Source organism: Rousettus aegyptiacus, unplaced genomic scaffold (assembly GCF_014176215.1).
Source record: "Rousettus aegyptiacus isolate mRouAeg1 unplaced genomic scaffold, mRouAeg1.p scaffold_m13_p_14, whole genome shotgun sequence".
In the NCBI taxonomy this organism is placed as follows: domain Eukaryota; kingdom Metazoa; phylum Chordata; class Mammalia; order Chiroptera; family Pteropodidae; genus Rousettus; species Rousettus aegyptiacus.
This window is the reverse complement of record NW_023416289.1, coordinates 44,148,138-44,170,264: the sequence shown is the minus strand read 5'-3', so window position 1 is coordinate 44,170,264 and position 22,127 is coordinate 44,148,138. Positions and strand designations below refer to the sequence as shown.

The following is a 22,127-nucleotide window of genomic DNA, read 5'->3' as shown; positions in this document are numbered from 1 at the left end:
GCAGGGCTGGTCTCTGGGCTTTCAAGAAGCCAGTGTGCTTGCTGTTCCTTTCTGCTGCCCAGTGCAGGTGAGAAAACCGTTCTGAGAATGCTCAGTGGCCTCCCCCGGGTCATCTGCGCAGGCATAGCAGAACTGGGGTTGGATCTTGGCCTCTGAGAATTCATGCCAGTACCCACCACACTGCCTTCTCATCTTTGGGACTAACAAGAGGAAAGGTGTGTGTTTATTCCCTTACTGAGCGGCCCCTCTTGGAGTTTGAGAGGAACTGGTGGGTAGCACCCAGTTAGGCTGTCCTTGTTTTGGCTCCAGCACCACTTCGTACTTTTGTTTTTTCTGTTGTTAAATTAGTAAAAGTTCAAAGATCTTAGAAGTGTGTGTGTGTACACATGTTTGTGTAGATGTCCCTCTCCCACTCTACTCCCCACCTTATTGCTATAAAAGTTCAGCTCCTTGGACGTGGTTCCATAGGGTAGCGGTGAGCATGTCTGCTTTACACGCAGAAGGTCCTGGATTCGCACCCCAGTGGAGCCATGGTCCATGGTTTATGGCCATGCTGCCCTGAACAAGCTAAGCAGGGTTGGACCTGGTTAGTACTTGGATGGGAGACTGCCTAGGAAGACTAGGTGCTGTAGGCATTAAAAAAAATAAAAGTTGAGCCCCTCGTGTGTACGACATAAGATCCTTTTTACATCATTTTGTGACATTTCACACACTCGTGCATTGGTGTCCTTTCATGTCAGCACGGAACTCTTTCTCATTATTTTTGTAACTACATTCCACTGAGTGTAGCATAACTCATGTAGTTTGACCCCTGTTACGGACTTTTTTTAAGCTTATTTCCAATTTTTCCCCATCAGAAATGGTTGCAATGCATGTCCTTATATTCCTGCGTCAATATGAGCAGAAGGAATGGGTGGAATAGTAGAATAGGTGTGTTTATAAAGTGGCGATTGGTTCTGCCAAGCTGTTCCACGTTTACACTCCCTTCAGCAGCACCTCTTTTTACACACCTTTGCTCGGGCACTTATCACATGTGGAGGCGTGACCTCCTGTGAGATGCTTTGAGGCCCGGACTGCGTCAGATTTTTCTGATGAACTCTGAATGCCTTTTCTCTGAGTAACAGTACAGCTGCTCCAGGCACAGGAGCTGCGGCGCAGTCAGGGCTCAGTGTGTGTGGCATGGCAGCCCCTCGCAAGGTCCTACTGGGAGGCACCCAAAGATTGGAGCAGGGAGGTGGTGAAGCTTCTGTCTGACAGTAAGCAGGATTTTGCCAGGCGGGGGACTCTGAGAAGTAGGGAGTGTGGTTTCTGCCCTTCAGAAACTCCAGGCTAACAGAGGAGGCCAGTTTGCACAGGAGGCTAGAGTTTTGTGGCTCTGTCCATGGTCTGTGGCACTTCTGGGAAGGGGAGCTCGCTGAGGGCAGGAGGAACCTTGTGTGTGGGAGGTCTGAACTGAGCATCCATGTAGGAGCAGTGGCAGAGATGCAGCGAGTGTAGTGGCAGCAGAGACGGTGTGGAGCTGGCCCCTCCCCACTCAGCCTCACAGGGGGCTCTGAGGGATCCAAGGGACTTATCACCAAGGAGCCATGAGAGCTTGAGAAGGAGGGGTTAGGAGATGCAGGGCCAGATGGGACCAACCAGGGGACGCCTTCTTTGGGGCTGGGACAGAAGGTTGGCTGAGGGATACGTCGAGGCATCAGTTCCTGGGAGGAATGAGATGCCTAGGCTCTTCGGGAAGTCTTTTAGATGCTGCCTGGCTGGAGAGAGGGAGCAGCCGGAGAGGCAGCAGTCTTGTCGCAGAACAGTTCTGGGCTCATGTATGTTCTAGCAGGCTGGCCAGAGGAAGTGGCAGTGGGTGGATTTGGCAAGCAGAGAAATTCCAGATCCCAGACTTACCTGCCTGCCTGCCATGGCTCTGGTAGATCAGGCGGCAGTAGTTGCTAGCATTTGCAGAGTAGGAGGGACTGGCCACAAGCAGTCCCATTTTTGTGGGTTTCCATCACCTTGGGACCCTTCAACCACGTGTTTCTGGTTCTCTTTTTTTCTCTTCTTTGCCAGAGGAACTGGGAAGGGGACAAGAGAGCAGAGTGGGCCAAGTGATTCTCCACCTTCTTCCCCCACAGACAAAAGTCACGGGATGTTATCTGTCCCTCCTCCTTCTCCACTATTCCTCCGGGCATCACACAGTCCCTGGCCTGCCACTAGCAGAAGCCTGGGAGGGCCGGGAGGAGGTACCTTGGAGCTTCTGTTTGGTAATCAGCATCTTCTCCACCTAGCACCCCCCCCCCCACTCCCCTTCTAAAATGACTCATGGACAGAGTAGATTTGAGTGACAGAAGATACACAAAGGACAGAAAGTCAAGCTTCCAAGATGTTGATCACAATGAGTCTGCCACTCCGACTTTAGATATTTAGAGGTATGTATGTGTTGATTTAAAGTGTAGAGAGAAAAAAGTGTTAAGCAGAGAGAAAGAAGTCCATTCTCTCAATGGACAGATGGAGTTTCTTTCTTTTTTTCTCTCTTTTTTTATGACTCAAAAGGAAAGTCTATTAAAGAAAGAGAAAAGCAAAGACCGGAGAAAGCCCAGACAAGGGAAATAGCCAAATAGCCCCGGGTCGGGGAGTCCAGCACATGTCATCATTGAGATTCTGTGAGCTACAATTTAATTAATTAATCTTTGTGTTATTTATTTATTTTAATTTAGGTTGTCCCCCCCCCCCCGTGACATTAATGAAATCCAGTAAGTTTCAGGTGTGCGAGGTTTCCATGGCACACCTGGTTTATTTGTTCATTGTTTGTCCCACACCCCTCTCTAGAATGTCAGCCTCATCTTGTTCAGCACTGTGTTCTCTGCCTACAGCTGTGCCTGATCCATTACTGGGGCTCAATAAACATTTGTGGGTGTGTGGATGATACTTATGCCACACATTAGTGGATGTATGTCCCTTTTTCTTTCAAAAGGAAGCCTACCATTGCAATTAAACCTGCAGGATAAATTCCTATAAATAGGATTAGCTCTTGTAATTCCTAGAAGCAGAACCACTTGGACAAAAGAAATGTGCATTTCACAGGTTTTTGGAACTGGCCAGGTCGCCCATCAGGAAGGGCGCGTCAGATTAGAGCTCGTTCCCTAGGCTCCCTCCCGGTTTCCCTGCCAACACTAGGCTGTATTTCGTATGTTCTCAGTTCTCTGCTAACCTGAGGGAGAGACCTGGTCCCCGGAGCAGAGGTGACAGACAGTAGGCCTGTGGGCACAGGGTTGTGCTGCACTCCAGGTACACAGGGCATAGATGAGGGCCCTTCAAGCCCCAGGGCAGAGGACAGCAATGAGGGTGGGTGTCTGAGAGGCTGCTGAGCTCTGGTGGTCCTGGAGCGAGGTGACGAAAATGGGCACAGCCTAAGGGAGGTGTCCGGGGCTACTACTGGGGCTTGTGGAGCCACCGAAGTTCTTCAGCCTGCACGTGCTATGTGGGGATTGGCTCTGGAAGATGCAGCTGCAGCGGGCGCAGGAGGCCTGTTAGCCATGGACATCCTGCTGCGTGGGCCTCAGGTCTCAGAGGGACCCTAGGTCCCTTAAAGGACTGGGCCTATGATAACACTGGAAGAACAGACAGGAGGATAGAAATAATAAGAGGCAGGAGCTGGCATTTATTAGCTCTTTTTCTGTGCTGTGCCTTGAGCTGAGAATTTAACATGTGAGGGGCAGGCACCCTGGTGAGCTCCATTTTCTAGAAGGGGAAATGGAGGCTCAGAGAAAGCTGATGACCTGCCTAAGAGTGTGCAGCAAGGAAGTGACTGAGCTGAGCCTGGAGGTGTCTCAGCCTGGGACAGTGGAGCACTTGGGGAGAAGCCAGGGACGAGCCTGGCGCTCAGGGCTTTGGCACAGGACTTCTGGAATGTGGCAGGGGCCAGGATCCTGCCTCACAGGCAGCCGGCCCAGTGCCTCCAGAAGACCTGTTGACAGACCAGAGCAGACTGGGGCAGCCCATGGCAGCAGACAGCGTGAGTGGCTGGGAGGGGCCCCGTGTCGAGTCTGCAGCTGGCCTTCCTCACCCTGGGCAGACTCCAGGGGGACGGCTGGTCCCCATGGTGGGGGTCAGGTGGTGCAGCTTTTGTATTGGAGCAGGAGCTGAGCTGAGCCACCCACTCTTGTCCCTAAACTCCAGAAGTAGCTTCCTACGCCTCCCAGAGACAGATGCTCTGGTAGGAATAGTGAGATGCCACCTCCGCCAGCAGCCGAGGGACAGCACCTGCCTTTGGTTGACGGGGGGGGGGGGGGGGGGGGGGAGCCCAGAGCTGTGAATGCCTGCCTCCTTCATCCTTGAGCCGACTTCTCCCCGAAAGGCGGGGACAGGTTAGGCCCCAGTTGGCCCCATTTTCATTTTAGGGGTTTAGGGTTCCTCTTCAGCTTTTTCACTGTGAATGACGTGGAACGGAACTCTGGAAGCAGACCCAGCATGCCCTGTGTGTTCCACTGAAGCCTGGGTCAGAGTTTTCATGCCTGAAGAAGTAGCTGCTGCAGGGCATCGTGGGGGTGGGGGCTGGCACTGATTGTCCTTGCGTGAGTGAGACACACAAATCAGTGAGCCTGAGCCCTGCTATCTTCCTGTTCCCTTCTGTCCCCTCCCCCCAGGCTCAGGTGGCCTTCCTCCAGGGAGAAAGGAAAGGGCAGGAGAATCTCAAGACAGACCTGGTGCGCCGGATCAAGATGTTGGAATATGCACTGAAGCAAGAGAGGTGCGCCTGGGTGCCCCTGGCCCTGCCTTCTGAGAGCCGGTCCCCAGTGGCACAGTCAGGAGACTGGGGATCGGGTATTCTCCCCATCACCGGTACTGTATGGTTCTAGGAGAAGGGACAGAATGAGACTAGTAGGTGGATTTAGGATAGACACTTGTGACAGTATTCATGATGGCGGTGGCCCACTGTGACACCATTAATAGTGTCTCATTCCTTCCAGTAGCCAGGCAAGCAAAGACGGGGACTGCTCCAAGCACTCCTAGAGCTGGGAGAGCAGCCAGTCTCCAGGCTCCAAAGAGTGGGCTCTTCACAGCACCATCTGCGGGGCTTCCTAATGTGGGGTGGGGGGCAGAAGGGGTCTGAGCTTCAGAGGAAGGAGAGTGGATTGGGGGGGATGGGATTTGGGATTCTTGAGGTGAGTGCTGGCCCTGCCTACTCTTCTGTCTTATTTGTTAATCACTTGCTCTTTTAGGGCCAAATATCATAAGTTGAAGTTTGGGACAGACCCGAACCAGGGGGAGAAGAAACCGGAACTGTCAGAACAAGGTACGCACCCTCGGACCCTCCCCACCTGTCCTTGCCAACGAAACCAAATGTGCTGGAAGAGTGGCTGGCGAGCTGGGCCACCTCCTTTCTTTGCTCCCTGGGAAGCAGAGTTGGCCAGGGGTGGCGGCGGGCTGGGGAGGGATCGAATCTGACTCTCCGTTCCCCTCCCCATAGGCCGCTCTGCCAGGTGCTGGGCCACTCGTGCCAATGGGGGTGCGGACAGTGGTAAAAGCCATCCCTGCTTGCTGTCCGTCTGCGAAATTGACACGCAATGTCCCTTGTAGTCTAAGCTTCTACAACAGGGATCAGTTCACCAGCAGGACCTTAGGGAAGGTGCTGTAGGTGGAGGGAAGAGAGTGGTTAGGGAACAGGTGTTATTGGTTATTCGGTGTGACTGGAACATGGTGCTGGCTCGCAGTGAGGGGGCAGGAGACCTGTCCATGACCTGTCAGAGCCCTCACTGCCAGGCTAGTAGTGATTGTTCCTCATGTCAGGCTCTTCCTACTAGAATGTGTGTTCCACGGGGCAGGGGCTTTGTTTACTGTTGCAGCCCTGGGATCCAGCCAGGCACATGGTATGTGTCTGATAAATATTCAGTGGTTAAACAGATTACCTCTTGTTTAATCCACACAACAATTCCAAGAGGTAGGTGCCGCTGTCATTAACTTTGTCAGAAGAGGAAACTAAGGCTCGGATAGGTAAACTAACCAGCTCAGGGTCACACAGCTGGGATGTGGCAGAGCTGGACTTGAACTCAGTTGAATCTGCCCATTCTTCCAGACTGGGCCAGCTTCCCGTGTAGGAGAATTAAATAACTAGAGCTGAGTCAAGAGATAGTCTGGGGATGGTTTGGGGAATGACCAGTCAGGAGATTAGCGACAAGGAGTGCAGAGGGAACAGTAGGTTTCAGACACTCTTAGGAAATGACTCCACAGGACCGCAACAATAACTGATATGGGTTTGAGGGTGAGGAAGAGGGAGGAGGCGATGGGTATGTGGTAGTGCCCTGATCAAGATGGCCTGTTCCTCTTTTTCTCTGCCCTCCAGTCTCCAACGGCCCCGTGGAGTCGGTCACTCTGGAGCACAGCCCACTGGTGTGGAAGGAGGGGCGGCAGCTTCTCCGACAGTGAGCGCAGAGGGACACGGGGGCGGGGGATGAGGGGAAGGGGACGTGTCTGGCTTGGGAGATAAGCCTGAAGGCTCCACAGTTCTTCCTGTCCCCACTGGGGACACTGAACTATTGGGATTCCTGCCGGCCATAGCCGAGATAGCCTGTCACCCTGTAGGTGGAGCCCTGCCTCGGGAGAGGGTGGGAAGATGGCTGCAGAGGCAGACGCAGGGGACCCCGGGGACCCCCACTCTCGGAAAGCAACCCCATGTGCTCCGTCACTTTTGTTTTCCACGAGTAATGTTAAATTATTTTTAATACTTTTTGTAGACACAAAAAAAATTGGAAAATTATTTATTTGTCTATATCCTTGATTTCCTTAAGCTGATATCTGGAACTGGAATTGCTGACTGACAGTGTGTGCAAACAATAACAAACCGATTGTGATAGGCAACACTTGCCAGCTACCTGTGGCACGTGCCTGATACTGTTTCTGTTCGGCACACATCGATTCCTCACGTAGATCCCTGTGCAGCACAACTACTGGCATCCCCCTCATTTTCACGTATGAAAATACCAAGGTGTTCGCATAAGGTCACGTAGCTAATGGGCAGAGGGTCAGAGGTGCCATCTCAGGCAGCCTGCCCCAAGGCCCAGCTCCACCCTTGTGCTTCCCTGCCTCTCCCCTGGGAAGAGGAGGAGCCTCGGACACCCTCAGGTACACAGACAAGACAGCACAGCAGGCCTGTCTTGTCTAATGTGTGAGGGGCACGGGTCCCAAAGGTACAGGGTCACAGTAAATAGAAAAGACTTCTCAAGGACCAGCGAGGGACTCTTGTCTCATATCTTTTGAAGCCATTGATCCTTGTAATTGATTTTTTTCTTCTTCTGTTAGCTTTTAGAGCATTCCTACCTGGCTTTAGTTTTTAAATTGCAGAAGTAATCAATGTTTGTTTGTAGAAATGAATGGAGTAAGTTGCAAATGTTCCTCTCATGTTCCTTAATCCCATTCCCAGATGTAACTGACTGCTCAGAGGTTTAGTATGTATCTATCTTGGCCTTGTGGGGGCATGCTCTGTGTGAGTGGTCTATACTTACGCACTCATTAACACATTTTTTAAAATTCTTGAATTTATGGAATATGTGTAATTACGGTTTTTGTTTCATTCACGTTTATCCTGGCCATCTTTCTTGGCATTCTGCCTCATTTAGTTTCTGGCCAGTGTCCTGTCAGTGATTGACGTCCTCAGTTCCGTCAGTGCATGGGCAGGCTGGCCCTGCGTGCTGTTCTCCTGTGCAACATCGTGGCCAGCATCATGTGACAGCACTGTGTGTGTGACGGCTGCCATGGGCAGTAGTCTTGAAAGTGAAACGGCAGGTTAGGGGTGTGCTCATTTAAAATTTCCACGTACAGTCTTAAGCTGCTCTTCTGCCAAGGCCATCCCGATCCCGATTTGTTGTCCTTTACAAAAGCCTGCAGTGTCTACAGACGCCCCGAGAGGCTGACTGCCCTGCTTCTGCCTCTGCAGGTACCTGGAGGAGGTGGGCTACACGGACACCATCCTGGACATGAGGTCCAAGCGTGTGCGGTCCCTCCTGGGCCGCTCATTGGAGCTCAACGGGGCTGTGGAGCCCAGTGATGGGGGCCCCCGGGCCACACCGGGCCCTGGGGCGCTCAGCGGCGGGGAGTCGCTGCTGGTGAAACAGATCGAGGAGCAGATCAAGAGGTGAGCGAGCCCTTGGGCCTGGCGCGCCCATCACCCTGTGCCTTCCAACTCCTGGCGGAGGCCGCATCAGGAAAGTGCTCCCAGGGACCCTACTGGCTGCTTCCTTCCAGAGCGTACTGTGAGCTCATTTGTTCCAGCGTCCCCTGTCCCTTCATTGTGGGAGCCCCAGTTCTGCTCTGGGTTCCCCTGCACATACTCCCCACAGCCTTGCCTTCGTGCTTCCACGCGTCAAAGTTCATCCCCAGCTCAGCCCCTCTGCTGAGGCTCAGGCCCATCCACCCCGCAGCAGGCATGGGATCGAGCTCCTGCCGAAGGCAGCCCTGGGCCGCATGCCAGCACCCGGCGGGGCATGAAACACGGGCACCGCCCTCGTCTGTAGTTGTTATTCATCAGAACAAGCAAGGGGATGTTAGGTGTCATGAAGAACATGGAAGATGGCAAGGCAGCGGTGGGGGAGACGGTGCCATTTTGGGTGAGGTGGCGGGGTCTCTTCATGCAGCTGGTGTTGGGGCCGAGAAGCGTAGGAAATGTAGGATAAGCCATACAGGTAGCTGGAGCAAGAATGTTCTAGGCAGAGGGCACAGCAAGTGGAAAGGTTTCCGAGATGGAGGAGACCCAACACGCTCGGGACCAGCAGAAAGAAAGGCTCATATGGCTGCCGTGGGGCGAGCACATGGGTATGCAGTCCGGGTGCCCTCAGGGCCACGGGAAACCCGTGGTTTCTAGCAGGGAGGTGCCGGAGTCTCATACTTGGTCTGCTTCGGGCAGGAGTGAGGAGGAGGGCGGAGTAGGGGCAGGGAACCTGGTTGGGAGAGATGGGGGACATTGGAGTGAGCAGTGGTCAACTTCTTGGCGGGGTTTAAAGGAAATTGACACAATTTGAAGAATTGGATGTCGGGGAGAGGAAGGAAATTAGAGCTGACTCCAGGATTTGGTCTGAACTCTGCAAGCGGCATTGGCACAGATGGGGAAGATTAGTGACACGTCACGGAGGCTGCTTAGGATGGATGGACTTCAGGGTACCTCATGACCCCCAGTGCAGGCGATGAGTGGCCAACCTGGAGCTGGAGTGGGGGGGGGGGGCGCCTGACTTTTAAAGTTAACCATGTTTACCGGCACATGGAGGTGCCAGAAAGTCACAGGACTTTGTAGTCACTGAGGGAGAGCACAGATGGGAGACGCAGAGAGAAGGTGCGAGAACTGAGTCAGAGGCGGCCAGCATTGTGACAGGAAGCCCCACGCGGGGCCCTGCAGCTTGTCCTGCAGCTGAGCCCAGAGATGTCCGGGGAGGCCAGGAAGTGAGGCTGGATCAGGCGGCCTGGAGGATGACCTCTACCAAGCAGTAACTGTGTACCTGGGAAGTTGACAATTACTCTAGAGCTTCAGCCTAGTGGAGAAAAAGGATGTTTGCATTTACTTGAACTTCCAATTCCACCCCCTTTCTATCTGGAAATCTGGTTCGACAAATACCTCCTCTGCTAACACATGTCACCCGGTGGGAGGCACTAATGAGTAGGCCGGGAGGTTGAACAGGAGCGCCATCTGTCAGTGGGAGGTGACAGCGTGCAGGCGCTCTGGGGCCAGGCTGGCCTTGGGGCCGAGCATAGAGTGACCAGTTCCTCTTCCCTGCTGGGTGTGTCTCTACCGGGCCATCAGAATGGGATCTGCTGGTCAGTGGCACTTTCTCGTCCAGCAGGGAGACATGTACTCAGGATTGGGTATGGTTCTCTGGAGCTCGGGGTCAGAGCTCAGTGAGGAGTTGGGCCCAGTCTGTGGTCCAAATGAGGGTTGGAGTTGGGGTGAGCATCTGTTAGGAAGAGGCTGGGATTGCCGCCTGGGCGTGACTAGTTAGGGCTCCTGGGGTCATGGTGGGCTCAGCCCCCTCGAGAGTTAGGTCCAGGCTCTGGCCACCAAGCCTCGGTGTTCTCCCATCTGAGCTTTGTCACCTGGCAGGACTAATGCCCCCTCTGCCCCCTGTCGTGGGCAGGAATGCGGCAGGCAAAGATGGCAGAGAGCGCTTAGGCGGCTCGGTGCTGGAACAGATCCCCTTCCTGCCAAACTGTGAGGACGAAGACAGCGACGAGGACGACGAGCTGGACAGTGTGCAGCACAAGAAGCAGCGTGTGAAGGTGAGCGCGTGGCCCAGAGGACGTGCCCCTCCCATTCTCCAGAGGCACCCCCCTGCTTTGTACCCAGCAGCAGGGTAGCCCTGGGACAGCCTCTGTGGTCTGCGTGTGGCCTGACCCCATCCCAAAGTCCTTGTACCTTGTCTCAGTAACCTCAGAGGTGCCAGGTCCCCCTGTTAGGGCCCGTCTCTGCCCACCTGCACTCCTGTTCCCTCCATCTTCCCTCTGCAGCCCAGGTGTTCCCTAGAGGCCGCTCCCAACCTCTCCAGCCCCAGCCGGCCCCTGTGGTGCCCTGCTATAGCACGCTCTCCTTTGGGCTAGCCTGGTGCTCAGATGTTTTGGGTGACTATGGCTCTGTCTCCCCCAGTAGATTGTGAGCTCCGCAAGGCCGAGACTCTGGGTCTTTCCATTGTTCTTACCCCAGCACCCCGAATGAATGTGGCTGGGCCCAGGGTTCTACGTAGGTGGGGCATGGCTCAGCCTGGAACTAGACTAGGGGATGCTTCGGGGGGTGGTTCCAGAGGATGAGGTTGTCCAGTCTGCTGTTGGTGTCAGGACCCAGGCCTAGATCCCCTCAGCATGACATTGAGATACAGCTCCCACCACATTTCACCCCTACTCCTTGACTGCCCAAGCCGCTGTGCCTCCGCCATCTCGACGGCACTGTCCTTAGGCATGGCATGGTCTTATCTGTCTTGTAAATGTCACCTTGGATCTTTGAGGACCAGCTCTGTTCCCATTGAGGAGCTAGTGGCTGGTGGAAGGCTCATAAGCAGTCATGTGCCAAGGGACATGCCATGGTGGAGACAGAGACACATGCCCGTGAGGGGTGCCTGTGGGAGATGGCCTTTCCTTAATGTAGGCTCCCGTCAGAACCTCCTCCCTCCTTCACGCACACCTCAGACGCCCCTCTAGGAAGCCTTCCCCGATTCACCCTTGCACCCCTTGCCCGCACAGGCTCAGGAGCCTCCTGGGGGCTCCCCCATCCTTACCCAGACCACTCTCGGTCCTCCCTGTCTGGTGTCAGGTCTGTATCCTCCCCTCCCCCATCCCTGTGAGGGACCAGGTACCTCCTGGCCTCTGCTTTCTAGTGTCCCCCACACGGCTCAGCGCAGGGTCTTGCCCTGACCAGGGGCTCCGCGAAGGCAGGGCACAGAGCCTGAACTCGAGTTGGGCTTGCGGGTGACCGGACGTGTCCGAGTCTGGCCACTCCAGGACTGTCCCCGGTCCCTTCTGCCACCCCTGGGGATTTTCACTCCTGTACAGGTCTTATCTCCTCTGGGAAACTGTCTGCAGTCCCTGCTCCTTTTGTCAGAAATTATCGCTGACTTGTCATACGCCATAAGGTCTTATTTCTGCCACTGCCCTGTCTCATGTGCCCTGTGGGGTAGCTCATTGTGTAGGGGTTTCACGCCTCCCCGGGCCCCTGGCCCCACACAGCAGACCTTCAGTCACCAGACTATCACTTGGGAAACCTGCTTGCAACTCCCACAGTGGCCACTGGTCTGGCCATGTAACTTTGGGCACCCGATTCTCTTTTGTCTTAGCTTCAGCTTCCGGGGCTAATGGTCTCTGGGTTGTCGAAGATTCAGTTAAAAAGAGTTCACTCACAGAAAGCCCTTCGCTGCACCACGTGCTCAGCGGTGGCAGTATGAGTGGCGTGTGGCAGCGGCGTGGCACCAGTAGTCACAGGCGATATGGGCAGAACATGATTGCCCAGGGCCCTCCTGTGGTTCCTCAGTCCTGTGGGGCCCTGACCCCTGCCAGTGCCTCTCTGGGCATGCTGTCTAGACCTTGACCTTGGGTCTCCTGGGAAGGAAGAGGAAGGTGCCCATGTGCCATCTCTTGGGTCCTCACATGTAGGCCAGAGGCTGGCCTCTCACGGATGCCTGAAAGGTGTTGCCTCCAAATTTGTACCCCCAGACCCAGCTTGGGGGTGCCGAGCCTGTGGGAGTGGGTCAGCTTTGCCCTCGAATTTGCAGTCTGAGGCCACCCCCAAGGTGCCCAGGACACTGGGCCAGGCGGGGACCACCTAGGTGGGAGAAGGTTCTCAGGAAGAGGTGATAGTCCAGCCTGGTGGTCCTCAGACCCAGTGCCGGGGAGGGCTGTGTTCCTAAGCCGGCCCTCAAAGCAGAAGTCGGACATCAAAGCTGTCACTGCAAAACCCTGGGGTTCCCGGAAGCTCCAAGTGCGCGACCCCTGGCTGGCGTTTGGTGTAAAATGGGATGCCCCCCCCCCCCCCCCGAGAGGGTGCGGGATCACGTGCGACAGGTCGTTCCCTGTCTGCATGGGAAAGGCGTCTGTGTGGGCAAACGCAGGTGTCAGGCTGCTCCCAAATGCACACGTCTGGGATGGACCTGAGGAAAACGGATGGTTGCATCCCCGCCCTGGTGAAGGCCCACTGTGGGAGGCGGCACACGGCAGCCACCTGCCCAGCATTTTCTTTCTTAGAGCGGAGGAACTGTTGTTTTCTCTCATTCTAAAAGCAATACGTGGCAGTTATATAAGAAAATAAGAAGTCAGTTAATCTAGAAAGTTCTAAGGAAGCTTGGAGAACCCCAGGAAAGCTCACACCCCAGAGCTGTCTTAGCGTGTAAGGTGGCTTGTACCTGGTCATCTGGGCCAAGGGCCTTTACCCTGCTGAGCCTGTTTCCTCATCTGTAATGTGGGAATGATAATTACTGTGATAACTTTCTATTTGGGGTTGTAAAGTCATATGTGAGTCTTACTCAGTGCCCTGAATAGTGCAGAGAGGCTGGCACGGTGCCCGATGACGGTTTGCTGTTACCGTTACACCCGCGGGTCTGTGCCTTTAACTGTGCGCTTCCATACACTCACACACGCAGACTCGAATGCACCGCTCCTCTCCCCAAAACAGGTTGTCCTGTTTACTTTCCTTCGTGAGAAGTTCTGCGCTGCCTGGCAGGGATTGCGGGGAGCAGGAGCCGCCTGAGCAAAAGCCAGGAGGGCTGTGAGGGGGTCAGAGCTGGAGATGAGGAGGCTGGGGTCTCCAAACCCAGGCGCGGGGCTGGCACCACCCAGCCCTGGTAAAGTGCAGCCTCCGAAGGCTCCCAGCAGGGGGAGCACAGCCACCGAAGTGTGGGGCTTGGGGAGGGAGCTCGTGGCCGGTGTAGAATGGTTCCAGATGGAACCCTGACGTCTCTGTTTGCAGAGACCTGGTGTGCTTAGGCTCTTGGCCTGAGCCCCTGACCTGTCTGGTTTTTCCTGTGTCCCAGCTGCCGTCCAAGGCCCTAGTGCCCGAAATGGAGGATGAGGATGAGGAGGATGACTCAGAGGACGCCATCAACGAGTTTGATTTCCTGGGCTCAGGAGAGGACGGGGAGGTCTCTCCAGACCCCCGGCGGTGCGCTGGAGAGGGTACCCACCATGAGCTGGGTGAGTGGAGGGTTTTTTGTCCAGCCTTCCTCAGCGAGGGTGGTTGAGGCACACAGCCACCTGCAGCCGCTTCCTGCCCAGGGTCTCCACCGGATGGTGACGCTTCCTGACAGGAGGGTAGCCAAGGAGAGCTGGAGGCCCACGCCACAGTGGTCAGGCCTGCACCTCCTCCCTGCAAAACCCGTGGGGACACAAGCGGGCCTGACTCTTCCTGAAGTAGAGCTGCCAGCCCTCTGCGCGCGTGTGTCCAGATCTTGGTGGACCCCAGGGAGGAAATAGGAGGCGGGGGACCTGAGGGGCAGAGGCAGACGGGGCAGTGCTGCATCTTTCTCTCATCCTGTGACTCTGAGCCACGAGGCGCTCAGGGTCACAGGATGACTGGGGACTGAGGCCCCAGCAAGGGCGGCTGGCAGAGGTTCCCAGCTTAGTCACTCTTTTCTGCTTGTCCCCCACCCTCACCCTAACCTTGAGCCTCAAGGCACCCTGGGGCCAGGGCTTCCTAGGCTCCCCACGGTTGTAGGATAGGCTTCCGGTGGTGTGGAAGGCATCACCTGAGTATGACCGGGTTGAGCTGGTGAGTGACTCCTGCCTGGTGCCTGTCCCTATAGAAAGCCGGCGAGTCAAACTCCAGGGAATTTTGGCTGACCTTCGGGACGTGGATGGGCTGCCCCCCAAAGTGACTGGCCCACCTCCTGGCACACCCCAGCCCCGGCCCCACGAAGGTAAGAGGCCCTTTCACCCTGGTCCAGTCCCGCGGGGCCTGCAGCACCTATGGCAGAGGGTGGCTGCAGAGCCAGTAAGCCCAGGCCAGGCCCTGCCTATAGGCTGCAGCCTCCCTGTCCCAAAAGTTTGTCTGTCTGTCTCTGTCCACCCCTCTTTTTGTCTGTTCTGTCCTGTCCATCTGTCTCTCCCTGCCTCTCTCTTTGCAGCTGTGATTCTTGTCTTGTTCTCTCCCTGTCTCTCTCTCTCACACCTCACCTCTCTCTGCCTCTCTCCTGGCTCCTCTCTGCCTCCTCCCTCCCCTCCCCCCACCAGGTTCCTTTGGCTTCTCCTCAGACGTCTTCATCATGGACACTATCGGGGGCGGGGAGGTGAGCCTGGGGGACTTGGCCGATCTCACCGTCACCAATGACAACGACCTCAGCTGTGATGTAAGTCCCCAGGGTGCCCCACCCTCCACGGCCCCCGTCAGGTGGTCTGTGCTCAGTCCCTTACACGTGAGGACAAGAGGTGCCGATGCAGACAGGGTGGGGCACTTGACGGGCACCAAGGTGCGGGGCCTAGAAGGTTCTGGAGCCCGTGTCTTCATCATGGTGCCAGGCTCCTTCTCCAGGAGATGCTCCCTGCCACCCTGGCTCACACACAGCCCAAGTCTAGGAGCCACCACTGCTGGGGGTGAGGCTAGGGGGAATCAAATCGAAGGCCAGTGTCAGAGGAGGACGGGGGCTCCAGGCAGGCGGCAGTGTGGGTGAGGTGGTCTGAGCAGGAGTGGGGATTGAGCTGACCTTTGACGAGAAGGTGGCCTCCAACCAGTGACCAACTGATCAGGCCAGTCTGGTGCACATGGGGAGGAGCCGTCAGGCTAGAATGAATGGCGACCTTAGGGCCACTGTCCTGAGCGTGAGGTCCATGAGGGTCACATATGCACCTCCCTGCGGCAGAACGCTGCCCCAGAGAGGCCAGGGGCACCGCTGCAGGGGGTGGCTCAATGCAACCCCCTCCTGGAGGTGGTGCGAGTGATGGAGTCACCCCACAATGTCAGGTTCTCTGCCCATAAAGAAAGTGCTAGAAGTGACAGTTGAGGCAGGGACCTTGGGGGACAGAGCCTAGATAACAAGGTTCATCAGATGCGATGACTTGGGGCTGATCACTGAGGCTTGCCTGACAGGCTGCTCTTTCCCACGTGACCCACTCTGGGTCCCCACTTGGAGAGTGACACCACTGTCCCTCAGACATGTGCAGTGTCTCTGGGATTCTGCTCACTGTTTGTCCCCATTTCCCTCCCCCAGTGTTTAGTCTAAATGCACTTCTCCTTCGGAAAGACTTCCCCGTGGCCACTTAACCTCAGTTCCGTCTTCCCTGATCCGAGCTCCCCTTGGCTGGCTGCAGCAGGCCAGTCATTTTGCTGCTCTGGGCCCTACCAGGCTCCCCGTGTCCCCTGGGATGAGATGCAGGTTCCTCAGTGTGGCTCACCTTGGCTCAAGCCAACCTGTGTGGCCACACCCTCTGCCACTCTTCCCTGGCTTTCTGCATTCCAGTCTTCTCATGCTTGCATCCACCCCTGCTGCCTCCTGCCTCCTGCCTCCGCATGTGGCATAGGCGGCTTCCTTCTCAGTCCCCTCCCCCTTACCTGGTGAAGTCTCGTTCATGTGTCACTCGCGCAGGAAAGCCTCGTCCTGATGTGCTTTTAATTCACAGCGCTGCCTGTGTCCTGGTGGGGCCATCCAAGTGTTTCCCCTGATCCCCCCTGAACTGGGAGACCGCAGGGCTTTGGGCTCACCTTTGTCTCCCCAGAACCAGCGCAGCTACAGCACACTGTAGGAACTTGTTGAGTTGGGGGGTGGGCGCTGCTGGGCGAGGAGGAAGGGGGCGTGGCCAGGGCTGGGGGCCAGTCTAGGGCCCTCCCCAGGCAGGTGGGGTGGGGGATGGTTCCTAGATGTCAATGTCTGCAGAACTACTGGGTGGGAGGAGACATTGAGGCAGCTCCCATCCCCCCGCGCCCCAGCTGTCTGACAGCAAAGATGCCTTTAAGAAGACGTGGAACCCCAAGTTCACCCTCCGCTCCCACTACGACGGCATCCGCTCCCTGGCTTTCCACCACAGCCAGTCGGCCCTGCTCACTGCGTCGGAGGACGGCACACTCAAGCTCTGGAACCTGCAGAAGGCCGTCACCGCCAAGAAGTGAGGCAGCCACGTGGGTGGAGGGCTGGGCCCAGGGGCCCGGGTGACGAGGGGCTCTTGGTGACACCTGTCTCCCCACAGGAATGCAGCACTGGATGTGGAACCCATCCACGCCTTCCGGGCTCACAGGTAGGGAGGCATCCCCAAAGGCAGGAGGCGGGGTAGTCGGCAGGGTCTGAGTCCCTGGGACTCTGCTCCTGTCCCCTTGCTCCTGGTGCTCTGCACTCAGTGCCCGTTTTTAGCCAGTTGTCAGCGCAGCTTTTGGAGGAGGAAACGTGGGGTTGGGGCAAAGGCAAGGGGCTGGTAGCCTGCCTGGGTGGCATAATGGGAGCCCCAGATGCCAAGCTCTTTTCGGTTATCCTTGAAAAATGCCAGTGGAGAAAGAACTGCACGGTCCCTGGGGCAGGGCGGGGACTGAGTGTTTCGTCATTCCCGGCCCCCCCCCGCCCCGCATCCTCCAGGGGCCCCGTGCTGGCAGTAGCCATGGGCAGCAACAGTGAATACTGCTACAGCGGCGGGGCGGATGCCCGCATCCACAGCTGGAAGATTCCAGACCTCAACATGGACCCCTATGACGGTTACGGTGAGACGGCCTCCTCGCTTGGCCTCCCTTTCCCCTGCCTGTCGTCTACTGGGGCCTCCTTGTTCCCTCAGCACATGTAGCACCCGCCATGCCCAACACTGCAGGTATTTGGGGGGACACCAAGTGCACTCAGCCTGGGTGAGCATGGGACAACGTGACTTTGCCTATGACTGAGGGTTGGACAAGATGAGCTGATGGTCGATCTGGCTCAGAACCGGTGTTGGGGGAGGGGCCGGTACGTGCGAAGGTGGGCCCTGTGCACACGGGCGACGTTAGCTGGGCAGGTGTGTAGGGAGTTTGTGCTTCATCCTTGGGGCGCCTTCAGGGGTTAGGCAGAGAAGTGACCAGACGGTTCCCTCTGTTCATCATCTGTTTCCTTACTCTCTGATGTCTCTTATGATAACCCTGTCGATCACACATGGCTTTGTGCAACATCCTGTCAGGGCAGAGTTTAGAGGCCTGTGTTCCCTTCAAGGGACGTAACGCCATTTTCCTGAGAGCAGTCTCACCCCGTGAAAGGTCAGGCAGGGGTCAGGCCCTGGCACTCTGGGCCAAACAAGCCACCACACACTGGGTGTCAGCAAGGCCCAACCAGAGCCCCCTTTGTGGACTCAAGCAACCAGGGAGGCAGCGGTGGGAGTGGCCTTTGGAGAGACTGGGTGAGGCTGATGCACGTGGGCAGAATAGACTGCAGGGACCAAGCGCAGGGCTGGCCCACGGGGCCCATGAGGCCCAGGCTGCAGAAGGTCTCGGGCCAGAGCCGCCATTCTTTCTTTAAGTAGGTCCTAAAAATCATGTATTGGACACCCATGTTGTGCTAGGCACTACTGCGGGCCCTGGGGGCTGGCAGGGAACAGAGGGCCGTCCCCACCCACTGGAGCTCCGAGCTGAGCTGCCCTCGGGGGCCTGAACTCTTGCAGAGGGGCCAGTGGTCAGAGTGGCAGCGGCTGCCAAGGCAGGCCGCACTGGTGACAGCTCTGAGGCATGGGTGTGAAATGGGCGAATGGGTGGCAGAGCTGCTCCTGGCTTTGCAGAATGGGGCTGGCGGCCCTGACGCAGTCCCTCTCCTCCCTTCCGTGAGTCCAGACCCGAGCGTGCTGAGCCACGTCCTGGAGGGCCATGGGGACGCCGTGTGGGGCCTGGCCTTCAGTCCCACCTCCCAGCGCCTGGCCTCCTGCTCCGCTGATGGCACTGTTCGCATCTGGGACCCCAGCAGCAGCAGCCCCACTTGCCTCTGTACCTTCCCCACAGCCAGTGGTGAGTGAAGGGACAGGGATATTTGGGACCCCGACACCTTGCACGGGAGCCAGATAGAGCTAGAGGCGCGAGAGGAGGATGACGCCTACGTGCCAGTCCCAGGCGGTACCAGTCTTTCAGGCAACCTTCCCTGCACCTCAGATCACGGGACCCCCACCTCAGTGGCCTTCACCAGCACCGACCCTGCCCACATTGTGGCTTCCTCCCGCTCTGGCGACACCATCCTATACGACCTGGAAGCTGGCAGTGCCCTCCTCACCCTGGAATCCCGGGGGAGCAGCGGTAAGGGGGCCCTGGGGCGGGGATCAGCGTTCCTCCATGTTCTCCTGTGGCCTTGGTGACCCAAGGCTCAGTGAGCCACAGAGGGCTTCTCACCGCCTCAGCGGCTGTGAGTGGGAAGGAGATCAGGTCCCGTCTGCTTCCCTTATGGACACCACGGTCTTGGCAGGGCTGAGAGGAGAAGGAGTGTCAGGGACGCTCCCATCAGCCCCCTGGACGGTGTGATGGCCCTCGCAGTGCCCATCACCTTTCCTTCCCACTCTAAAGCAAGCCCTGTGCCTACTGTACCGGCAAGACCCTGCAGCCAGTGCAGGGTGCAGCCTGGGTGCCCAGCTCCCCTGACATTGAGGCCGATGCGGGGCCATGGTGTGTGGTCCTGCTGCTCGTACCTCCATCCTGGTCCCCTGATTTCTCCTTGATGACGTTCCTCCCTCTCCCCGCTTTCTCATCTAGGCCCAACCCAGATCAACCAGGTGGTGAGTCATCCGAACCAGCCCCTCACTCTCACCGCCCATGACGATAGAGGCATCCGCTTCCTGGACAACCGGACAGGTGAGGCTCAGCCCTCCCTGCTCCCTGACTCACCTGTGCTTGTGGGAGGAGGGGGTGGGCCAGACTCAGGTGCTGAGCCCTGGTGCCCGCATTAGAGGCTCTGAGCATCTCTAGCCCTCACCTCCCTGGGAAAGTCGTAGAGTGGGACTGTATGCTGCTGCTCCTCCCCCTTCAGGGAAATGTGTGCACTCCATGGTCGCCCACCTCGACGCAGTCACCTGCCTGGCCGTGGACCCCAACGGTGTATTCCTGCTGTCAGGAAGTAAGTTGGGACCTTCCTGGCTTCTCAGGAGCAAGGGCAGGTGCCTTCCCCATCTGGGCCTGGGCCCCAAGGGAGTCTGTGGGGAACCTTGAGTCAGGGGAGCTGGTGAGGGAGCTGTCTGAGCAGGGGCTGGGCTGGGAGCCTCAGTGGCAGGATGCAAGGTAGTCAGAACGGTGACAGCAAAGCACCGCACCGAGAGCCCACTGCAGTTGCTTTCCTGTCTTATCTTGTTGACTCAACAATCCTGAGGTTGGTACTGCTATCCCCGTTGTACAAGTGTGGAAACTGAGGCTCAGCGAAGTTTTGTAACTTCGGCACAGCACAGTGGGTGCAGACATTGACGTTCCGGTCTGTCTGACTCAGTCCCCACGAGCTTGTTTTGCATTTGGTGTCACTTTGTTCTCTGTGGTCAAGGGCACTGCGGCCCAGCAATCTTGGGGCTGTGCTTCAAAGGTATGGGGCAGATGGAGAAGGGGCTGAAGCTCCCCAGAGGGTGACAGGTGTGTGCTGGTGGCGAGGGAGACCTGACAGGAACGAGCCTGCTATAGGGGAGGGACTGCCACTTGCGTCGGCTTCCGCGTGGGGTGACCTCGAGTGAGCGAGTGAATGCGCAGAGGTGCGAGCTGTGGGGTTGGAGCGAGGCCTGGATCCGTCTCCTCCTCGCGTCTGCCCTGCGATGGGATCAGCGGTCTCCGAGGAGACGGGTGAGGGGGCAGCCAGTGAGATCTAGCTGGGGCAGGGAGGATTCAGTAGAGGCCACAGGTCTCCCCAGAAAGAGACAGAAAGAGAGCTGGCCTCCACCTCAGCTAGCCTGATCCTTCTAACGTAAGTCAGGCCATCTCCCTCCCCTGGCTCACGGCCCCCAAGGCCCAGCCCATTCTGCTCTCTGACCTCTTCTGACACACCCTGCTCAGGCCTGTGGGTGCTGCCACCCTGCCTCCTGTCAGCCCTCGGGCCTTTCCCTAGCTGCCTGGAAGGCTCTTCTCTAGCCCCCTTTTGCCCATTCTGTCCTTACACTGACTTGTGCCCATCGCACTCCTGACCACCTGGCAGTGCTGATCCTGTTTTCTCGTTTCCTGCCTCTCCCACACCGCAACGCAGGGAGGTTTGACCGTTCACTGTGCCCTTAGGGCTTAGTACAGGTGTTCGGTAAATACTTGGTGGCTAGATGCATCAATGGCAGGCAGGGACTTCAGGAGGGGACTGGGCAGAGTTGGGCAGGGGGAGGACTGAGTCTCCACCCAACTGCGAGGCCTTTGGAGAGGCCAGCTGAGGGTTTTAGGGCTGGGTCCGAGCGGGGAGCCAGGGGAGCCGCCGCAAGTGACAGCCCGTCCGGCTCCCGCACCTTCCCAGGCCACGACTGCTCCCTTCGTCTGTGGAGCCTGGACAACAAAACGTGCGTGCAGGAGATCACGGCCCACCGCAAGAAGCACGAGGAGGCCATCCACGCTGTTGCCTGCCACCCCAGCAAGGCCCTTGTCGCCAGCGCGGGTGCCGATGCCCTGGCCAAAGTCTTCGTATGATGCCCACCTGGCCCCGCCCTGGCCGAGGAGCGGGGCCGGGCAGGTGGGACTGAGGTGAGGGGCTGGGCAGAAACCCCCTTCATCCTCACCCACAACAGGGCCCTCGAGGGTATCAGGTCCTACAGTCGGGGCACCTATATGTCCCCTGGGCATTCAGGAGAGGGGCTGAGGCCCAGAGGGACCCAGAGCTGCCTTACCTCCCATGCCCTGGAAGTCATGGGTCATTCTTCCTGCCCTTGTTTCCCACAGGTGACTCCCAGCTTTGGTCTACAGGCCCAGAGGCCTGGCCTCTCCCGCCCGCCCTGGAGCCTGGTGGTGCTAATGCCGCTTCCTCGGAGGCCCCCACACCCTGCCCTCCCCTCGGCATCCAGCCTGGGGCGGCACCTCCTTCAGGAATTGCCCTCCAAGATGGCCTCCAGGAGTCTCTGCCCTGACACCCACTCCTGGTCTCTGAGTGGCCTTCTGGGGCAGCACAGCCAGGGCTGGGTGTCCTTGGGAATCAGCTTTTCCAAGACGCCAGAAGGTGCCAGGTTCTCTCTGAACCCCCAACCCCACCTCTCCATCCTCCCAGACCTGGGTGGGGACCATGTGGGGGTAACGCCAGATGCCCCCATTCTGGTTTGCCAGGCTGTCCTCAGTGGGAGTGCCAGGCCTGGCCGTCCCCTCCAGCTCCCTCAGCGCAGCTTTCCAGACACTACCCATCACTCCAGGGCCAGTGACTGCCTGGGAGCAGGTGACGCCCTCCGGGAGGCGCCCACCCCTACCTCCCCAGCACTCCTCTGACAGCAGCCCTCCACCTCCCACAGGGCCACCCATGGCGGAGATGGCCTCTTGCTCCTCCCTGGGGCATGGGAGGTGGAGGAGGGTCCCCCAAGTCCCCCACAACTCCCTGTATATCTGTATAAATAAATGGGATTTTAATGGAGCCCTCTCCCCCCCCCCCACGTCGTTATCACTGTGTGATAGTCTGTCTCCTCTCCTGGCCCTCCACTCTCTTCCTCTATTTATTTCACTCTTTTTTGGGTTCCATCATGAGCCCTCAGGCCCCTTCCAGATTCCTGTTTATAAGCCCCACCCCTCTGTCCTGGAGTTGTACGTGAAACTTGTTTCAATAAACCCTTTGGAGTAA

At 57.3% G+C, this 22,127-nt stretch overlaps 1 protein-coding gene across 4 annotated transcripts in view; it reads left to right on the top strand.

Moving 5' to 3' along the window:
* The window catches only part of STRN4 (striatin 4), a 24,204-nt gene extending 2,077 nt beyond the window's left edge, over positions 1 to 22,127 (top strand). For 2 of the 4 annotated variants that reach the window (XM_016155346.2, XM_036231706.1), the window contains exons 2-18: positions 4,635 to 4,738; positions 5,211 to 5,284; positions 6,332 to 6,410; positions 7,922 to 8,119; positions 10,107 to 10,248; positions 13,482 to 13,641; positions 14,250 to 14,363; positions 14,677 to 14,792; positions 16,367 to 16,542; positions 16,624 to 16,671; positions 17,004 to 17,125; positions 18,212 to 18,382; positions 18,524 to 18,664; positions 19,115 to 19,213; positions 19,389 to 19,475; positions 20,829 to 21,052; positions 21,248 to 22,127. In XM_016155346.2, coding sequence (XP_016010832.2) covers positions 4,635 to 4,738; positions 5,211 to 5,284; positions 6,332 to 6,410; positions 7,922 to 8,119; positions 10,107 to 10,248; positions 13,482 to 13,641; positions 14,250 to 14,363; positions 14,677 to 14,792; positions 16,367 to 16,542; positions 16,624 to 16,671; positions 17,004 to 17,125; positions 18,212 to 18,382; positions 18,524 to 18,664; positions 19,115 to 19,213; positions 19,389 to 19,475; positions 20,829 to 20,998 — 2,001 coding nt within the window. In that variant the 3' untranslated portion in view covers positions 20,999 to 21,052; positions 21,248 to 22,127. Of the gene's footprint in view, positions 1 to 636; positions 2,418 to 4,634; positions 4,739 to 5,210; positions 5,285 to 6,331; positions 6,411 to 7,921; positions 8,120 to 10,106; positions 10,249 to 13,481; positions 13,642 to 14,249; positions 14,364 to 14,676; positions 14,793 to 16,366; positions 16,543 to 16,623; positions 16,672 to 17,003; positions 17,126 to 18,211; positions 18,383 to 18,523; positions 18,665 to 19,114; positions 19,214 to 19,388; positions 19,476 to 20,828; positions 21,053 to 21,247 lie in introns of those variants that run through there. The other 2 variants (XM_036231707.1, XM_036231705.1) reach the window with 2 other exon arrangements.